We start from the raw sequence: 21,113 nt of genomic DNA on the forward strand, positions 1-21,113 counted from the left end.
ATGGGGTTTATTTACTAAAGGCAAATCCACCGTGCACTACAAGTGCATTTGGAAGTGCAGTCACTGTAGATCTGAGGGGAAGCTCTGCTGATTTCTATCATGTACAAGCAAAAATGCAGTTTTTTTGTTTTTTTTGTATATCCGCCTCAGATTTACAAAAACTGCACTTCCAAGTTCACAGTGGATTTGCCTTTCGTAAATAAACCCCAATAACTCCATGTAGAAGCTTTTCATCCACTCATATATGTCATATAAAAATTGGATTTCAAAAGGAGAGCTTCATGGATTATATCAGAAAAGGCAGAATAAGGTAAATGTTAAAAAAACGAACATGTATGTTAAGCCAACCTTTTTTTTTTTTCTTAGATAGAGTGGGGACAGATTGGAACCCCTGCCTGGTTTTCACTGCTCTCCATGGCTCCATTTAGAGAGATATATACTTACTTTTTGAAAATGGTTTCACCAGAAAGACGAAAAATCTGCAACAGGGACACAGATATAAAATCTGACAGGGGTTCTAGCCTTACCCTACTCTACTAAAACAATTTTATTTTTGTCTGTGTTACTGTTGGAGGGTTCCCCTCAATTCCTGTCTGGAAAAACATTGTCAGCAGGACAGGAACACTAGGTTCACACCTTAGCGTTTTTGTGTCCCGCGTTCGCGCAGGCACGGAAGCCCATTCATTTGAATGCGTCGTGCCTGTGTTTCTGCAAAAAAAAAAAAAAAAAAAAAAAAGGTACATGCACCTTTTTTTAAATATGTGGCTGCAGGGAAATCACATGGTCTTTTTTACCATGAGATTTCCCTGCGGTTTCTGCATCTGCAAACGCGCTGTGGGCTGAGAGGCGTGAGGGTGCCATTCAGAATGGCAACCCCCGCGTGTCTGCTAAGAGCAGCTTGATTTGGCTGCAGGTGTGGGAACAGATGTGATTCCCACACTCGCAGCCACACGCACTAGGTTTGAACCTAGCCGAAGTGAGGGAAAATCACCAATTCCTGACAGGTGATCTACCCCTTCCCTGCTCTAACAAAAAAAAAAAAAAAACACTTGATATACACTTTCGTTACACATAGACCCCATGCTGTACTTTCTAAGATACAGATTTCCTAAAACTGGGACCAGAGCTCAGTAAACCCTTAACGCAAAGCTTTTGGTCCATGCACCCTCTACTTCTGGACTCTGTGTCCAGCATGGGGTCTATGTATAACTAAAGTGTATATCATATGGTTTTTTTTGTTTTTTTGGAATTAATGCCTTCCATTGGAAGTCTGTGGGGCCGCCATTGCTGCAACTAACTCCATTTAGAAAATTGCAGGGACAAAAAGTAGACAGAGAATGTAATCAGTGAGCTTTTGGTGCTGCAGTCCCAGCTTTAGGAGAACTGTATCTAGCAAAAGGAGGACACCAAGGTAAGTGTAATTCATTAAAGAAGAATTCCAGGTATGAATATTTTATACAAAGTTACATTGGGCCAGCTACATTACCTGGAAAATCACCTTGAAAGCTGGAAAGAACACAAAGCATTCTCCGATTTGAGAAAGAGAAGTGAGGAGTTGTTGTAACACTTTCTACCTCGTCCAATCAAAGAATGCTTTGATTGCTGAGAGCTGACCTCCTGCGTTCACAATGCATCAGGCTGACTGCTTGGCAAGGGACCCAGAAGATAGTGGCGAGTAGCAGTATCTTTTTCAGTGATTTACTGCTTATTGGGGGGGGGGGAAATCGGCCAAGCTGAACCAATGTAATTATGTATTAAAGCAGTTGTAAACCCCGCTTTGTTATTTTTACCTACAGGTAAGCCTCTAATAAGGCTTACCTGTAGTTAAAATGAATATCTCCTAAACCTGCACCGTTTAGGAGATATTCACCCTACATGCAGCCGATGTCAGCGGCGCATGCGCTCTGAAGGCCCGGCATACCGGAACTTCAGAGCTTCTTGACAAAACTAAGGGCTCCCACGCGTATGCGCGGAAGTGATATCATTGCGGCTCTGGCCAATCACAGCGCTGGAGCCTGCTATCCCGGAAGAAAGGACAGGAGAAGATGTTAGCCCTCTCAGCGGTGACCGGGTGCCACTGAGAGGGCTTCGTTCTAAGGTGAATATTTCATAACGTGCTAGTATGCGATGCATACTAGCAACATTATGCCTTTGTTTTGCAGGGGGTTTTTTTCCCAGCGGTTTACAACTGTTTTAATATAACGCTTACCTCCTGCAATCTGTTTCAAACATAATTCCTGAAACTCTCTTTTTAAAATGACACGATTCTATATGTACTATGTTCTACAATACTTATCTTGAAGAGAGATAACAATTTCATAGTTCTTTGTGTCCAATGCTTCTCTCTCAAGTCTGGCGTGAGTAGCTGTGAAACACAAAAATAAAAGGGCACACCGACCTAGCGCATTACCAAAATACATTTTTTAAGGAATAAAAACAAGTGTTATACTCACAAACATTACAAGTGAGAACAATTGCCTTCAAGTCTATTGTAGTCAACCAATAGTGTGGGTAGAGCAGGCAATGTCCATAATGGCTGACGCGTTTTAAGGGAGAGCCCTCTTCATCAGAGCCAAAGTAGAAAAGCAAAGCATTCTCTTTGGCTCTGATGAAGAGGGTTCTCCCTTGAAATGCGTCAGCCATTACAGACATTGTCTGGTCTTCCCACACTATTGGTAGACTACAGCAGACCGGAAGGCGATTGTTCTCACATATATGCTATGATATGTAAATACATGCTGTGTGTTTTTTGAGTAGAACACTTGTTTTTATTCCTCAATAAAATCTTATTTAGTAATGTGCTAGGTCGGTGCACCCTCCTCTTGTTGTTTTGCAGTCTATAAGGATACCCATTGATCTGAGTGGGCACCAAGGCCACTGGCGCTGATAAAGAATCCATGTACTGTGCACCTCTAAGCTTATCACTTGAGCGCAGGAGAGCAGATTTTGGATTATTTTGTGAGTAAATCTGTCCATGACTGCAATCACAATCAGGAAAGGGTAAGTCCAGCAGCCTTTTTATCATGCATAGTTATGCACTTAACGATCATGACAAGAGAGAAGGAAAAGCAGTAGATGACAGGAGGCTGGCAGATGTGAAAAGAAGCCATTGACAGCACAAAGCAGGAAGGTAAGCAGCACATACCTCATAAAAGTCATATGGTCTTTGGCTTTTTCTGAGCTGCTGACCAGTCGAAGGTTTTCCAAACGTCTCCCCAGCTGTTCACAAGTAGACATCTTGTTCCATAGGAAAGAAAGAGGCTTCCCGCTAAGAATCCTGCAGTAGAGGAGGATTAAAGTTTTTAATAAGACAAGGGAGTACCTGTACTCTTATTTCACTCCAGCACCCACAAGTAGCTGAGGTCCATCAGTGCCTGGTCAGATGTGTGATAAAGGCTGGATAAAGGCAAGCAAAGGGCCACATACAGCCCCAGGGCCGCAGTTTGTTGACCACTTCCATAGGCAATTTACATTTTCTTGTTGCCACACTTTTTTATAAAAGTCAGAAATCAGTCATAACAGGCACAAGGCCAGCTACTGACATCCACTATTACTGTAAGGCCCCTACTTACATTTTCGAATGGGGCTGTCCGTGATTACATGCGGGAGACCTAGCAGTGACAGCTCCAGCACCAGAGCTGATCATTCACAGGTAATCTCTCAATGAGCAATCAAAGGTGAACATGTAGCGTTCAGCCTTCCCTTGCTTTAATTGGGGCTGCCTCCTGCAGCTAATCAATGGGAACTCCTGCTGGGTCTCCCACATGTAATCATAAATGATCCCATTTGTAAGTGTGAATAGGGCCTTAGGCAAGCCATAGATAAACCGATTTTCTTTCCTTCCACCACAGGTGGAAGGAAAGAAGATTGCGCAATCCCCCAATCAACACAGCCAGTGCCTTCCGCAGCACTACTGTATTTTGCCGGCAGTGGGGCATAGGGAGCCTTCTCGGCCGGCAGAATACTATTATTGTCAGTGTCTATAGCTGCTGGCACTAATTGTATGTAGAAAAATCCGACAAGCTGTTTGTACCCAAGTCAATTGCTGGATTGACTTCGGTACAATCAGTCTGCCCAAACATGGATTGAAATTTGGCTGGTCCCTGCTGAACCAGACAAATTTCAATCCAGGTATGGCCAGCTTTAGTGGGGAGAATTATAAACCATCCTAACCGAATTAATGCTTTTCCAAAAAAAATGTAAAAAATCCTTTGTGCCTTGCCCTGCACTTGCTCTTGGGCTATGACACATGTGAAGTCCCACTCCTTTTAATAAAGGTGGTGGAGGAAATTCTGCAGAGAAATTTCCATCACATGACCTGTTAAAGTCATGTGACAGGCTCTCCTTTGACCCACAAATGTTCTCTACAGTATTATGCACACACCACAGGACATCAGAGGCTCCAAATTGTGCTCAGTTTTAACCAGGGCACTAAGTGACTGCTGTTATTGTATTAAAAGGCGTATATCATTGACCAACACGATTCTAACTAGCTGCTCTTGGTATTAGGGCTAAAGGCAAAGCAACAAACATTTGTTTTAATGTTATAGGGCATTAGCCCTACTGGACCCCAAACAAGGCATTTTACTATGGTCATGTGCCAGAACCTCTGAAGTCCATCAGAACTCGCCTCTTACCTGAGATTACATATGCTGGTGATCAGTGAGACAAAAAAGGAGATGACAGCACACAATGGCACAGATGCCTGCTTGGTCAGTTCCACAATAATACTGGCCTCCACCCCTTCAGACTGCCAGTGCGTTAAGTTCACCGGCCCCTCATCATACTTGTCCATGGCAAAGAGTGGCTGGTTCTTGGCCACAGTATCAAACACTGCAGTGATCTCAGAATATTCAGACGCAGAATGTAACTCGGACAGCATCAGCTTCGTCTGGTCATAGTACACCAAGATCACATCCTCTGACTCTTCGCCTTCCATCCTCTCTACCTTGCAATCCAAGAACTTGCTGGAAGCCTCCCGAGCGATCCGCAGCCAAGGCTGGTGACTAAAGATATTGCCCAGTTCTCCCAGGAAATTATCCATCTTCTCATCCTTGTCCTTGTCCTTCTTGCTGTGGCTCCACGTCCCTATTACAGAGAGGCTCAGACCGGTCTTCTTCTCCATCTGGCTCAGATAGCGCCTCACACTGGCTGGGATGAAAGGAAAATGCAGCGTCGCCAGTACTACAGCAGACCTGTGTTCTGCCATCCAGCGTCCAATAAGAAGACCGTTCTCTGCTGCAGAACAGCAGCTGGGGAAGAAGATCTTAATAGCCATAATGACTGCAAATAAAACAAATAGAAGAATTCAGGTAAATCAATGCACACTGCCCTTTTTTAGATGTACATTTTACATATCAACAATTATTTGTATTAATTCAAGGGAACCTTTTATGTGTTAAACAAGCCTCATAATTTCAATTGCTAGAAAACTCACATGCCTATGGCAAGCATAAGGACACAGAGCAGGAAGCCAGCATTAACTTGCATGCATGCGACCAGGACATTACAGCCCACCCTGTTCCTGGCAAATGAGAGCAGAGATGGATCTGTCTGCACTACAGGAAAACATGCACCAGACTTTCAGAACCAATGAGGATTGTTATAACAGGTTCTTTAAAGCAGTGGTCCGCCCACTGCTTCAAAAATTAAAAGTCAGCAGCTGCACATACTGCAGCTGCTGACTTTTAATAATAGGACACTTACCTGTGCTGGAGTCCAGCGATGTCGGCACCCACAGCTGATGTTTCCATCAGATGTCGGGTGCTGCTGCCGCCACTGCGGGTAAGGGGACCTGGCAGTGTAGCCTTACGGCTTCACGCCGGGAACCCTACTGCGCATGTGCGAGGCTCCGCTTCTCTCTCCTATTGGCCCAACAGAGGAGGAAGGAGGAGGGAGCCGAGCGGTGACGTCAAGGGCCGTGGCGCAGGCTCCCGGAAGTGGGGACAGGATACCTGTGAAAGGCAGGTATCCTCTCGTCCCTGCCCCCCGAAAGGTGCCAAATGTGGCACTGGGGGGGGGGGGGGGGGGGGATCAGATGAGTGGAAGTTCCACTTTTGGGTGGCCATACAAAGCAGAACTCAATTTTTTTTAATCAAAAACATCTTCCTTTCCCACAACTTCTTCTGTTCCAAAAAAAAAAAAGTTTTCAAGTGCTACTTATACTTGCCTCTCTCTATGCTCTAGTGCAGCCCTACACATCCTCCTTGGTCTCTGGTTGCCAGTCCTCTTCGAGCTTGAATAACGCACAGTGTCATTCTACCACCAATAAGCGCAGACTGTCAAAGACACACCCCCTAGGGGGGCATCATCATGCAGACTGGGCACACAGGTGAAAGATAAAGAGAATGCCACTCACATGTCACAACATGAGTGCAATGCTCTGCAGCAATATAGATTGCCCATCACTGACACTGGAGAAGAAGAGGAAGGACCTTAGCTCGTCATGTGACCAGCCATAAGGAAGCTGGTATTATGGTGTATGCTAAAACGAATTAAAATTTTGATAAAGGAAGAGGACTTGGGGGGGAGGGGGGTATGAGACTGTGAGCACTTTCCAGTATAAAGTTGAGCTTGAAGCACAATTGAACTTTCAGTTCAAATTAACTAAATACCCCTAGGTACAAAAAAAAACATAGGTGTGCAGTCTTACCATTTGTTTCCTATAGTGGAAAAGCCTGTCCCCTGCCACCATGCTCTCTATAGAGAAGTCTTCAGGGGGTTGACATGCCACCCCTTCTGAGTCAGAGCTAGAATTCTCCAATCAGAGGGGGACCCTGAGCTTTACTGATTGCAGAGCGTTAGGTCTTTGGACCTTAAGCCACTGCAGAGAGACCACTGCTTCCCCACAGACAAGGGTCCCATTCAGTGGCTGCCACTTTATAGCAGAACTATACTCACCTCTACTCCAGTTGTGTTGTGTCCATTTGTTCTCTCACTGGCCACTGACACCTTCAGCCGGTCTTCTGATCTTCAGGCATTTTGATCAGTTGGACTGACATGACATCGCTTCTGCACAAGGGTTGGAGATCATTCATCTTGGCAGATACAGAAATTGTACATTGAGCTGCCTATGTGCACCTCAGTGTACATTGTGAACAGGCAGGTAAGAATACATTAGTGCAGAAGAGACAAAGAGACATAAGGCTCAATTCAAAAAACTAACACACCAGGGTGTGGATGGTTAAGGCAGACCTTTACTTACCTCTTCTTCAATGGTTCCCATCCCTCACCTATTGTACATCCTCTTCTGGGTGTCAGTCTTCATTCAATGGCACAGGAAGACATCACTCCAGTGCATTTGCATGAGTCAGTCACCTGGGTACACAGGGACCATGCTGGTGATGTTAGCTGAGTATGTGCAGCTCAGTTTACATGCCAGATAATGCTGGGAGCAGCAGATAGATGTATTTTATTGCAGAAGAGGCATTGCATGTCTCTTCTGCAATAAAAAGCCTGCCTGCCCACAGTTTGTTCTGCTTTAGGCCCCTTTTACACGGGTGCTCCAATCAGGACCGCCTGTCAGTTTTTTAGGCGGACCTGATCAGACGCTCCATTCGCCTCTATGGATCAGCGGATGTCAGTGTTGACATGTTCGCTGACCTCCACCGATATCCGATCTGAGAAATCCAGACCTATTTTCCATCCGTCTGGAGGATCGGATTGGATGGAATTGAACGAAAACGGACAGGCTGTCCATTTTCATCCGATCTCCCATAAAGGAGAGCAGGACTCTGACAGGTCCGTCTCCCCACAGTGAGTGGAGATGGACCCATCATCCACATGCTCAGCAGGGATCAGCGGATCAATCCCCCTCTGAGCAAGCAGAATCCGTACAGCGGACAAGCCTGTGTGAAAAGACCCTTAATTTAAAATAAAGTTGCAGTTATTTTCACTTAAAGCGTTTGTTACCCCAACATTTCATATTCTTGATATGTGCCTGCTGTACCATGTACTTGTATGAGAAAGGATGTCGTTCTCTTTGTATTGCTTCCTTTGTGTGAAATCCCTGGTGTTCTTGTCAGTCCCTCTGATTTCCCAGTAAAAACTGACCACACTAAGCATGAGACCACAGCGTGGTCAGTTCTCTAGCTATGCTGAGAACTTAGTGTGCTCTCCTCCAATGATCAGACTTGTCCTGAACCCCCCCCCCCCCCGTGTCCTCTGCACAGCCATTCACTGGGAAGCTCTGTGTGCTGCTGCTTTTTTTATTTATAATGTTTTTTATAACCATACACAAATGTTTGGTCTTTTAATTGTGATCATTAACAATCACTTTAAGTCCAATGAGATTTGAAAGTGATAGCCATGTGGCTAAAATAAAGATAGCTAAGATAGCCATGTGGATACTTATCCTTTATTCTCTTGTAAATGCTTTGTCAATAGAGTCAATAAAGTGTTTCTTCTACATTAAAAAGCCTGCCTGTTCACAAACAGGTTTTTCTTTGTAAGTGGCACTTTAAAGCGGAACTTTACCCATAACAACTTGTTAAAAAAAATGTTCTTTAGCAAGGAACATACATTAATAATTATGTTACCAAAATTAGTGAAATGTAACTGTCACACCGGTTGTGTCCTCAACCAAACCATCCAATGTCTGTTGTCATAACTAATCACATGTGCAGCACCATGGCAGTTGCAGTTCAAACAGAGGCCAAGATGGCAGCTTCCTTGGCTGATAACCATAGGAGGGTTTACTTCCACTTTAAAGTATAACTAAAGTACATTATTTTTCTTTTCTTTTTTTAGATAGAGAGAGATTAGAACACCTGTCAGTTTTTATTGCTGTCTGTGTCCCCATTGGGGAGAGGAAAGTACCAAATTTTGGGTTGTCACCAACGCAGAAAAAACAGAAGAAATCTTCCAATGGGGACATTCATTTAGGTGACAACCAAGGATTCCCTTATTTTGCAGGGATTTCTTGCTACTTCCAGCTTTGGCTACAGGACAGGAAGTGAAGGAAAATTCCCTCAATGAGACACAGATTGCAAAAAAAAATAAAATAAATAAAAAATAAAAGATGACAGGGTTTATAACCCTTTCTTACTTTATCAAAAAGGAAAACAAGTTGTGTATTTAGTTCTACATTAGGCCCCCACACTCATCATCAGACAATCATACGATACAAGCATGCTGCTGCCCATGCACACAATTTGAGGCTGATTTCAACCCATTATTGATTGCAAAAACTGGCAAATAATGCAGCACCCTGCCGTCAACAAATTATACACGACAGTCACATATGTTGGTGTGTGTGTGTGTCTGCATTCATTTGCTCATTCTTGCAATTGAAAGTTGGTTAATCTGCCTGTAAGGCTACTTTCACACTGGGGCGGTGAGAGCGTCGGCGGTAAAGCGCCGCCAGTTTTAGCGGTGCTTTTCTGCCGCTAGTGGGGCACTTTCAACCCTTGCTAGCGGCTGAAGAAGGGGTTAATACCGCCCATGTAGCACCGCTGCGAAGTGCCTTGCAGGCACTTCAGCAGCGCCGTCCATTCATTTCAATGGGCAGGGGCAGATTAGGAGAGGTGTATACACCACTCCCAAAACGCCCCAAAAACGCTGCTCGCAGGACTTTTTCTAGCGTCCTGCCAGCGCACCGCCCCAGTGTGAGAGCACTCGGGCTTTCACACTGGATTGATAGAATAGGCGCTTTGCAGCCGCTATTTTTATTGCTAAAAGGCCTGTAAAGCGCCTCAGTGCGAAAGTAGCCTAAGTGATTGTGTGTGTCCAGCACTGCAATACTGTCACCTGACAATCAGGTCCTGTGTGGAATGCAGCTCTGCATAATAAATCACATGACTTGCTGGAGCATGTAGTTCCCCAGCTACAGAGCCCCCCCATGCAGTTCAGTAAGTAGTACACTCCTGTGCACATAAAGTCCCCCCTTACCTGAACTCACAGGACGCCCGGACTCTCCTCTCTGCACTGGCACATTCCCGTCCAGCCACTCTAAAGGTTAATTAGTGGCATAAAGAGGTCACTGGCCCTGCAGGCAGACATTTTCATCCACTTCCGGTTTCTCCACTTCCGTAACTAAGGGACGCGGTCCGAAAGTCTAAAGTGTCCGGGGGAACTATGCACCGTGTCTCTTGGTTCCGGGAGAAAGGATGGCTGAAGACACTTTTGTGCCTCTCAGTATATACTATAGGGCAACAACAACAAATAAACGAGAGTTTCTCCTATGATGTCTGCCTTTGTATTGGGGGATTCTAAATTTTGTGATGAGCAAAAGATCATTATATTGTCCTCTGGAGGGGTTTATAAAGAGGTACTGTCACATGTCCATTATGAGTGAGTTGCTACTATTCCTTTATATTGGCTTTTGGAATTTACAAATGCAGCAATTTAGAAATCAGATGAAAGGTTTAGTGCTGGGAAAACACTTTTTGATAGATAAAAAATGCATTTTATATACATCTATACAGACATCCCAACCTCCAGAAACTCATTTCAGGGAGGTGGCGCTTTGCACCCGCAAACGCCCCCCACCCCCCGCGGCAAAATATTATTTAAATCACTTTTTCAATATTTTTTTGCAGTGCTTCTGGGGAAGGGGGTGGGTGGTATGTGGATGATGTCAGTAGTTTTTTTTTATTTTTAATAATTGTTTTTTTTTACAATTTCATTTGTTTTTAATTTTTTTTCACAATGCTTTTTGGGGGGAGGGGGTTGGGGCAGTGGACAGTGTTGGTAGGGCAGGGGAGAGTGGTGTCAGTAGTTTTTTTATTTTATTTTTTTTTACACTTTTTCATTTTTTTAGAATTTTTTTTTATATTTTTTGGGGGGCTATGGTGAGATGTCAGGGGTCTAAACAGACCCCTGACATCTCCCCTTTGAGACAGACAAAGGGAATGAGGACACACGTTCCCCAGTCCCTTTCTCGGCACTAAAGATGAATGAACAGGAGACAGAGGCTCCTGTCCATTCATAAACTGAGCAGGGTAAACACAGTTTACGGGGGTGGAGAAGGACATGGAGGGGGCCGGAGGAGAACGGGGGCAGAGAAGGACATGGAGGGGGCCGGAGGAGAACTGGGGCAGAGAAGGACATGGAGGGGGCCGGAGGAGAACTGGGGCAGAGAAGGACATGGAGGGGGCCGGAGGAGAACGGGGGCAGAGAAGGACATGGAGGGGGCCGGAGGAGAACTGGAGCAGAGCAGGACATGGAGGGGGCCAGAGGAGAACTGTGGCAGAGAAGGACATGGAGGGGGCCGGAGGAGAACTGGGGCAGAGCAGGACATGGAGGGGGCCGGAGGAGAACGGGGGCAGAGAAGGACATGGAGGGGGCCGGAGGAGAACTGGGGCAGAGAAGGACATGGAGGGGCCGGAGGAGAACTGGGGCAGAGAAGGACATGGAGGGGGCTGGAGGAGAACTGGAGCAGAGCAGGACATGGAGGGGGCCAGAGGAGAACTGGGGCAGAGAAGGACATGGAGGGGGCCGTAGGAGAACTGGGGCAGAGCAGGACATGGAGGGGGCCGGAGGAGAACTGGGGCAGAGAAGGACATGGAGGGGCCGGAGGAGAACTGGGGCAGAGAAGGACATGGAGGGGGCTGGAGGAGAACTGGGGCAGAGAAGGACATGGAGGGGGCCGGAGGAGAACGGAGGCAGAGTAGGACATGGAGGGGGCCGGAGGAGAACTGGGGCAGAGAAGGACATGGAGGGGTCGGAGGAGAATGGAGGCAGAGAAGGACATGAAGGGGGCCGATCTCCCTGTATAGCTTTTTATCTGATAGCCACAGGAGGGAGAGAAGGAGAAGCAGCTGTCAGCTAAAACTCTATACAAAGGAGATCGGTGATCACAGCTGATCCCCGCCGCACCGATCATTCCCAGGAGATCGGGAGGCGCTTGCGGGTGTGCGGGAGCCGCCGCAGAAATGTGTGAGTCTCCCGCACCTTCCGGGAGACTTGAGATGTCTGTCTATATCAGTGGTTCTCAACCTTTCTAGTGCCGTGACCCCTTGATAAAATTTCCCAAGTTGTGGGGACCCCTAACAGTAAAATTATTTTCGTTGGTCGCGTTTGCTGGCACAGTGGCGGCGTTTGCTGGCACAGTGCTGACAATTGATGGGCACAGTGGCTGCACAGTGGGACGTTTGCTGGCACAGTGGCGACAATTGATGGGCACAGTGGCTGCGTTTGGCACAGTGGCAACAATTAAAGGGCACAGTGGCTGCGTTTGCTGGCACAGGTGGCGACGTTTGCTGGCACAGTGGCGACAATTTATGGGCACAGTGGTTGCGTTTGGCACAGTGGCAACAATTAAAGGGCACAGTGGCTGCATTTGATGGCACAGTGGCTGCGTTTGATGGCACAGTGGCTGCGTTTGATGGCACAGTGGCTGCGTTTGATGGCACAGTGGCTGCGTTTGATGGCACAGTGGCTGCGTTTGATGGCACAGTGGTGACAATTGACGAGCACAGTGGCTGCATTTGATGGCACAGTGGCGGCGTTTGCTGGCACAGTGGTGACAATTGATGGGCACAATGGCTGCATTTGATGGCACAGTGGCGGTGTTGCTGGCAGTGGTGACAATTGATGGGCACAATGGCTGCATTTCATGGCACAGTGGCGGTGTTGCTGGCAGTGGTGACAATTGATGGGCACAGTGGCGACAATTGATGGGCACAGTGGCTGCACAGCGGCAACGTTTGCTGGCACAGTGGCGACAATTGATGGGCACAGTGGCTGCGTTTGGCACAGTGGCAACAATTAAAGGGCACAGTTCCTGCGTTTAATGGCACAGTGGCGACAATTGATGAGCACAGTGGCTGCATTTGATGGCACAGTGGCGGCGTTTGCTGGCAGAGTGGCGACAATTGATGGGCCCAGTGGCGACAATTGATGGGCACAGTGGCTGCACAGTGGCGACATTTGCTGGCACAGTAGCGACAATTGATGGGCACAGTGGCTGCATTTGATGACACAGTGGCGGCGTTTGCTGGCACAGTGGCGACAATTGATGGGCACAGTGGCGACAATTGATGGGCACAGTGGCTGCGTTTGCTGGCACAGTGGCGACAATTGATGAGTACAGTGGCTGCATTTGATGGCACAGTGGCGGCGTTTGCTGGCACAGTGGCGACAATTGATGGGCACAGTGGCGACAATTGATGGGCACAGTGGCTGCACAGTGGCGATGTTTGCTGGCACAGTGGCGACAATTGATGGCACAGTGGCGACAATGGGCACAGTGGCTGCACAGTGGCGACGTTTGCTGGCACAGTGGCGACAATTGATGGGCACAGCGGCTGCGTTTGATGGCACAGTGGCGACAATTGATGGGCACAGTGGCTGCATTTAAAGGCACAGTTGCAGCGTTTTAATGGGGGTTTTTATTTTCAGATTTTTTCAGTTTGTTTGCGCCCCCACCACTTATTTATATATAAACGTCCCGGTTGGTTCCTCAAAAGTGGTTATTCCGTGCCAGTGCTAGATACACAAAGTGTATAGCACCCAAACATGTATCTAGCACTGGCACGGAATAAACACTTTTGAGGAACCAACCGGGACGTTTATATATAAATAAGTGGTGGGGGCGCAAACAAACTGAAAAAATCTGAAAATAAAAACCCCCATTAAAACGCTGCAACTGTGCCTTTAAATGCAGCCACTGTGCCCATCAATTGTCGCCACTGTGCCATCAAACGCAGCCGCTGTGCCCATCAATTGTCGCCACTGTGCCAGCAAACGTATATATATAAACGTATATATACGTTTATATATATATAAATGTTAAGTAACATAATGAAAAAAATGTTATCTTGTCAGCTTCTCCTGTGTGTCTGACTTACCAGATGTCACAGTGACACAGGTGTTCTTCTTCAGGTGTGTCGTTGCCTCCCTCTTGGTACACTCATCCACAGCAAGCGGACTTCGGTGGGTGTAACAAGATGTCCGCTTGCCGACTTCTAAGTCTAAGCATTACTGTGGACGAGAGTACCAAGATGGCGGCGACGGAACGTCACTTCCGTGCAGTCTCTCCTGTGCAGGAAGTGACATCTCGCTGGCCGAGACGGACGGACTCCGGCAGTAACTTCGGGTCCGTCTCGGCCAGCATCTCAGGCAGCATCTCGGCCAGCATCCGCGACCCCCTGGAGAATCGGCAATCGACCCCCCAGGGGGTCGCGACCCCCAGGTTGAGAACCGATGGTCTATATAGATCAGAAATGACCAAAATGAGGGACAAATGAGGAGGAATGGGGAACAGAGGGACATTGCTCCAAATCAGGGACAGTCCCTCGAAATCCGGGACAGTTGGGAGCTATGCAACCCAATGCAGGAGTCGACCCTGAGTAAGCTCCGATGTTGGATGGTGTCAGAGCTGCATGACAGACATTGCCCTGACATGATATATACATAACAGCAGTGCCGCTGTTCTGTCAGATTAGCAAATCCATCAGATCAGTGAACGTTCCGTCAGCTGCACTTGCGTTCCACCGCTACCAGGTTTGCTAATCTGACAGAACACCTGCAGTCAGAAGGCGGCAGCGGACATCTTGCTACACCCAGCCAAGTCTTGAATTTCAGAGTAATTTTAGCAATAAAGTGAGCGTATATAAATAAATATAGTATATTGACATCTGTGATGTTTAATTTTGAAAGCCTAAAGGTTTAGCGCTGAATAGTGCGGGGTGTACCAACATGGCCTCCACCACCTTCCTGCTGGCGTCCAGCTTCTTTCAAAATGTAACATCAAAACAGCATCATAGATTTCAATATACTATAATTATTTATATTCGCTAACTATATTGCTAAAATTACTCTGGAATTCAAGACGTAGATGGGTGTAGTAAGATGTCCTCTGCCACCTTCTGACTGCAGGTGTTCTGTCAGATTAGCAAACCCGGTAGAGATGGAACGCATGCGCAGCTGACCGAATGTCACTTCCGTTCTGACGGGTTAGCTAATTTGACAGAACACCGGGACAAGGTCATCTAGTGCTAGGGTTGCCACCTGTCCAGGATTCACCCGGACAGTCCGGTTTTTACATCCTCTGCCCGGGTTTCTCACTGCCTGACACCAGGGCACCCCCAAAAACTCTTCCAATACCTCCATAGCAATCCCATAAAAGCTTAATTAGAATCTTGCTTCCATAACATGTATCAGATGTTCACCTATCTTCACATATCAGGAATCAGGAGTACGTAAGGCAGAGAGTCAGGGGTCAGGAGTACGTAAGGCGGAGCGTCAGGAGTATGCAATGGATCTGTGTTCATGCTTTAAAGGAACACAGGATCCATGCCTTCTGTACTAACAGAACGGCATTCTGCCTTGTTTACATAGGAAGACTGCCATTCTGCATGCGTACCGAAGCATCGGTATGTGTTGCCAGACATCTAGTTCGCCATACTCGCATATCAGCTCCCGCTATGTACGGGCTGCCTGCGGCACGCACGCACGGGCCCCGGCCCCGGAAGTGTCAGATCATGTACTAGGTACGGTGGTCGGTTATGCAACCCCCTGTCAGGTTTTCATTATTGCTGTCAGTGCCCTTGCTCAGAGATTCAAACTCTTTCTTCTTGTGACCGCTGTCACAGCTACAGAAAGTGCTGAGAAATTGCGGGGAAATTATCTCCCCAGTCGCGATTGCCAAACGCAACCAATTAACCTGAATGGGGCTGGGTTTTCAGGGATTAAAACAGGTGGTATAGAGGCTGAGAGCAATAGAAGGTACTTATTTTAGTGTCACTTAGTATTTTAGTGTGACTTATTATAGGGACGTTGGTGTTTGGCTGAAATCAGCAATATATTTTGAAAGCAAAAGAACATATAAATATATGTTTTTTGCATACATGTAATAGCGGTAATATATACAGACTCACAGATACACATACACACATATATATATATATATAAAATACATTTTAAATACTTACAAACTGCTGGTAACGGCAGAACAGGCTTTGACTCCTGATAACACTGGCTGATAATGGCCCCCTCCTACTGACTTTAGTGCCGCTAAGAAACCGCCCAGTGTCCTACATTTAGTGTTGATGGTGTCAATATGGTGTACAGATAAGTGAAGGGGTAAGCCCATAATTTAGAGGAATGTGGGTTGGGCTCCTAGTCCTGTTCTTCCTACCACAAATATTACAAGGGTTTATTGGAAAGAATGGTTGTAAACCCTTACATATACCCAGTGAAGGGACTAACCTCCGGTGATACAAATCCTCCTACATCTGTCTATCTGCAGTCTTCACTTTTCTACATCTGTTCAAAGTGCTGAATTATAAAGCTTGTCTGAGAGTTCAGAAAAAAAGGGGGCGGAATGCTGAAATTACACTCTGCAGAGCTCAGTGGGGAGAGCGCTGAGAGCTGATTGGAGGGAACAGAGCTAAGGCTGCATTCACACCTGAGCGTAGCATCTTTGAGTGTTTTTTCTAGCGTTTTTTTGCACATTTTTATGCACGATTTTGGTGCATTTTTATGCGTGACTTGCGTGTTTTTATACAGCATTTTTGAGCTTTGGCATTTTCTTATTAGCCAATAGAGAAAACTACTACTATGTATCATTTGTTGCTAGGTATTTCAGCTTTTTAAGCTTTTTCATTCATTTTTATTTCTTTTTTTATTATTTTTATTAATGAATTATTTTTTTCATTAGGGTAAGGGGTTAGAGTTATGTCACGTACACACATTCGAACTTTCTGGCAGGAAAAGTCAGACGGAATCGTTTCATCGGACATTCCAATCATGTGTGGGCCTCATCTGACTTTTTCTTTCCTAAATTCTGACGGACCTAGAAATAGAACATGTTGTGGACATGGTACCTGGATCGGTGACAGGTTCTCCGGTAGTGAGGGGGTTTAGTGTTCGGCTCCCTCCCTAGCTCCATTGATTACTGGGAGCGGATTGGAGTTACGGAGACATACACCTGGTCACTTGGTACAGAATGAGAAGGGTTAAGTGGAGCCCACATGAGGTCCGCACTATGTGTTCGGCGGGATCCCATTCTTTTACTGGGTGTGAGGTAACAGAGGTACTCTGACTGGTAGAGTGGGCATAGGTTCTGCATGTCCTTTCAAATGCAACACCTGTCCAAGTGTGTAGGACAAGGGACAATGTCTTCTGGAGGAACTCCGCATCTAACACTATTCACAGGTGGCTCATCTGTGACTTGGAGGACTGCCGTAATGTTTGACTTTCACGTGACCATGGCCCTCGCCTGGTCCCAGGCATTGGTGAGCACACTTTCAGGCAAGGTGTTACCCATGTGCTAGGACAAGTGACCCCGTTCATCGCCTGGCATAGCCAAAAGAACCCAGCCAGGGGAAGGTCTCCTATGTGACCCACACTTGGCGCCCAACGAGCAAATGGGGAACATGGAGGAAGTGTCAGCCGCCTGCTCTACACGCATGACAAGTCGCACAAGTGTGAATGGAGCCTAAGTGCTTTTAATTGAGACATGCAAACACTATAGAAGGGTATGCTTTGTTCATATTTCATGTCTGAGATTTACAACCACTTTAAATCAGTATTAAACCCAAAAACAAACATTCATTATATTGCAGCTTGCCAATTCTTAAATGTGATGGCTGCATTCGTTTTCTTTTTAGACTTTGTTTCTTCTATTTTCACCTGGTGATTCAGCCAATAAATCTGTTGCTTTTGCAAGAACAAGCTCTCTTGCAGATGTATCAGTTTACAGCAGTGGTCTCCAAACTGCAGCCCGGGGGCCAGATTCAGCCCTTTACCTGCCTTTATCCGGCCCTTGGGGCACTATTCCTCCCACTGACATTAAAAATGGGGAATAATTCCTGCCACTGACACCAACAATGGGGCACTATTCCTCCCAATGATACCAATAATGGGGCACTATTCCTCCCACTGATACTAATGATGGGGCACTATTCCTCCCACTGACACCAATGATGGGGCACTATTCCTCCCACTGACACCAATGATGGGGCACTATTCCCTCACTGACACCAATGATGGGGCACTATTCCTCCCACTGACACCAATGATGGGGCACTATTTCTCCCACTGACACCAATGATGGGGCACTATTCCTCCCACTGACACCAATGATGGGGCACTATTCCTCCCACTGATACCAATGATGGGACACTATTCCTTCCACTGATACCAATAACGGGGCACTATTCCTCCCACTGATTCCAATGATGGAGCATTATTGCTCCCACTGACACCAATGATGGGGCACTATTCCTCCCACTGACACCAATGATGGGGCACTATTCCTCCCACTGATACCATTGATGGGGCACTATTCCTCCCACTGATACCAATGATGGGGCACTATTCCCCCCACTGATTCCATTGATGGGGCACTATTCCTCCCACTGATACCAATGATGGGACACTATTCCTCCCACTGACACCATTGATGGGGCACTATTCCTCCCACTGATACCATTGATGGGTCACTATTCCTCCCACTAATACCATTGATGGGGCACTATTCCTCCCACTGATACCAATGATGGGGCACTATGCCTCCCACTAATACCAACAATGGGGCACTATTCCTACTACTGATACCAATGATGGGGCACTATTCCTCCCACTGATACCAACGATGGAGCACTATTCCGCTCACTGATACCAACAATAGGGCACTATTCCTCCCACTGACACCAATGATGGGGCACTATTCCTCCCACTGATACCAATGATGGGACACTATTCCTTCCACTGATACCAATAACGGGGCACTATTCCTCCCACTGATTCCAATGATGGAGCATTATTGCTCCCACTGACACCAATGATGGGGCACTATTCCTCCCACTGACACCAATGATGGGGCACTATTCCTCCCACTGATACCATTGATGGGGCACTATTCCTCCCACTGATACCAATGATGGGGCACTATTCCCCCCACTGATTCCATTGATGGGGCACTATTCCTCCCACTGATACCAATGATGGGACACTATTCCTCCCACTGACACCATTGATGGGGCACTATTCCTCCCACTGATACCATTGATGGGTCACTATTCCTCCCACTAATACCATTGATGGGGCACTATTCCTCCCACTGATACCAATGATGGGGCACTATGCCTCCCACTAATACCAACAATGGGGCACTATTCCTACTACTGATACCAATGATGGGGCACTATTCCTCCCACTGATACCAACGATGGAGCACTATTCCGCTCACTGATACCAACAATAGGGCACTATTCCTCCCACTGATACCAACAATGGGGCACTATTCCTCCCACTGATACCAACAATGGGGCACTATTCCTCCCACTGATAGCAATGATGGGGCACTATTCTTCCCACTGATACCAACGATGGGGAACTATTCCTCCCACTGACACCAATGATGGGGCACTATTCCTCCCACTGATACCTACGATGGGGCACTATTCCTCTCACTGATACCAATGATGGGACACTATTCCTCCCACTAATACCAACGATGCTGAAATAACTTACTCGCAAGTTGCTGTCCTTTTGAGAATTACAATCCAAATATGATATACCCAAACAAATGCACTACTCATATGTCCATATTTGACATCGTGTAACCTAGGTAAACCCACTATATTTGAATATACTTGTGCCCAGAGACCTTATGAACTCCACTTAATCTCATATATTTACAAAATCTTACATGAAGCCACCTCACTTGATACAGAACTTCATTCTTATATGTGCAAGTGGTCACAACTCTCACCCTGTTGGGATAAGATTTGGACATCTATATTTAAATCATAAAGATGTGTGGTGCAGAGAGTGACTACTGTCAAAACCTTAATGTTTTGGTACAGAACCCCTGAAGTGCTCCATTGTTGTGATTCTTCTATTTCTCTAATATGTTGGCGTGGTGGCACTGACATTGGGTCTCTTTTCCAAATTTTTTGGCAATGCTCCCTAATACAAGGCTAATGCCGCGTACACACGAGCGGACTTTCTATCCTACTTGGTCCGGCACACTTTCCGACGGACTTTGTCCGCCAGATACGCCGGACTTTAAAACGGACGGACTTGCCCACACACGCCGGGACTTTCCGGCGGGCTAAGTCCGCCCGTCTTTCCGACGGACTTTTGCCGGAGTTCCGGCGGACTTTCAGAATGAACGGACTTGCCCACACACGGACAAGTCCGTTCATTTTGAACGTGACTCAGGTGCGACGGGACTAGAAAAGGATGTCAATCTTGCCGCTTTTATCGGCGAGATTGACACCTTGCTAGCCCCGTCGCGGGGCATACCAGGCCCTTAGGTCTGGTATGGATTATAAAGGGGAACCCCGCTACGCCGAAAAAACGGCGTGGGGTCCCCCTAAAATCCATACCAGACCCCGATCCGAGCACGCAGCCTGGCCGGTCAGGAAAGGGGGTGGGGACGAGCGAGCGCCCCCCCCCTCCTGAACCGTACCAGGCCGCATGCCCTCAACATGGGGGGTGGGTGCTTTGGGGGAGGGGGGCGCCCTGCGCCCCCCCCCCAAAGCACCTTGTCCCCATGTTGATGAGGACAAGGGCCTCTTCCCGACAACCCTGGCCGTTGGTTGTCGGGGTCTGCGGGCGGGGGCTTATCGGAATCTGGGAGCCCCCTTTAATAAGGGGGCCCCCAGATCCCGGCCCCCCACCCTATGTAAATGAGTATGGGGTACATGGTACCCCTACCCATTTACCTAGGAAAAAAGTGTAAGTAATAAAACACACTACACAGGTTTTTAAAATATTTTATTAAACAGCTCCGGGGGGGGGATCTTCCTCCGGCTTCGGGGGTCTTCTTCCGGCTTCGGGGGTCCCTCCGCTTCATCTTCTCCCGGCGTCCGGTTGGTTCTTCTCCGCTCTCCGGCCTCTTCTCCCGGTGTCGCAGGTCTTCGGCCGGCCCCTCCGCTCTCTTCATGTAGCTCTATTGCGAGCGGAGGTCCGGACTTCTGGGCTTCTGGGCTTCTGGGCTTCTCTTCTCTTCCCCCAGATGTTGACACGACGCTCTCTCCGGCTGGACTGGTCTCTGAGGGCTGCGTTGTGACTTATATAGGCGGAGACCCCGCCCCCATATGATGTCACAGTCCCTGGGCATGCTGGGACTGTGACGTTTTAGGGGGCGTGGTCGACCACGCCCCCTAAAACGTCACAGTCCCAGCATGCCCAGGGACTGTGACATCATATGGGGG

General features: G+C 47.2%; 1 protein-coding gene across 3 annotated transcripts in view; it reads right to left on the bottom strand.

Moving 5' to 3' along the window:
- The window catches only part of PIGQ (phosphatidylinositol glycan anchor biosynthesis class Q), a 60,982-nt gene that overhangs the window by 28,269 nt on the left and 11,600 nt on the right, over positions 1–21,113 (bottom strand). Inside the window, exons 1-3 of one of the 3 annotated variants that reach the window (XM_073636536.1) lie at positions 15,876–15,974; positions 4,638–5,283; positions 3,146–3,277 (exon numbers count right to left, since the gene is read on the bottom strand). In XM_073636536.1, the coding sequence (XP_073492637.1) occupies positions 3,146–3,277; positions 4,638–5,278 (773 nt within the window). In that variant the 5' untranslated portion in view covers positions 5,279–5,283; positions 15,876–15,974. Of the gene's footprint in view, positions 1–3,145; positions 3,278–4,637; positions 5,284–9,888; positions 10,051–15,875; positions 15,975–21,113 lie in introns of those variants that run through there. The other 2 variants (XM_073636535.1, XM_073636537.1) reach the window with 2 other exon arrangements.

The sequence above is a fragment of the Aquarana catesbeiana genome, linkage group LG06 (assembly GCF_042186555.1).
Source record: "Aquarana catesbeiana isolate 2022-GZ linkage group LG06, ASM4218655v1, whole genome shotgun sequence".
In the NCBI taxonomy this organism is placed as follows: domain Eukaryota; kingdom Metazoa; phylum Chordata; class Amphibia; order Anura; family Ranidae; genus Aquarana; species Aquarana catesbeiana.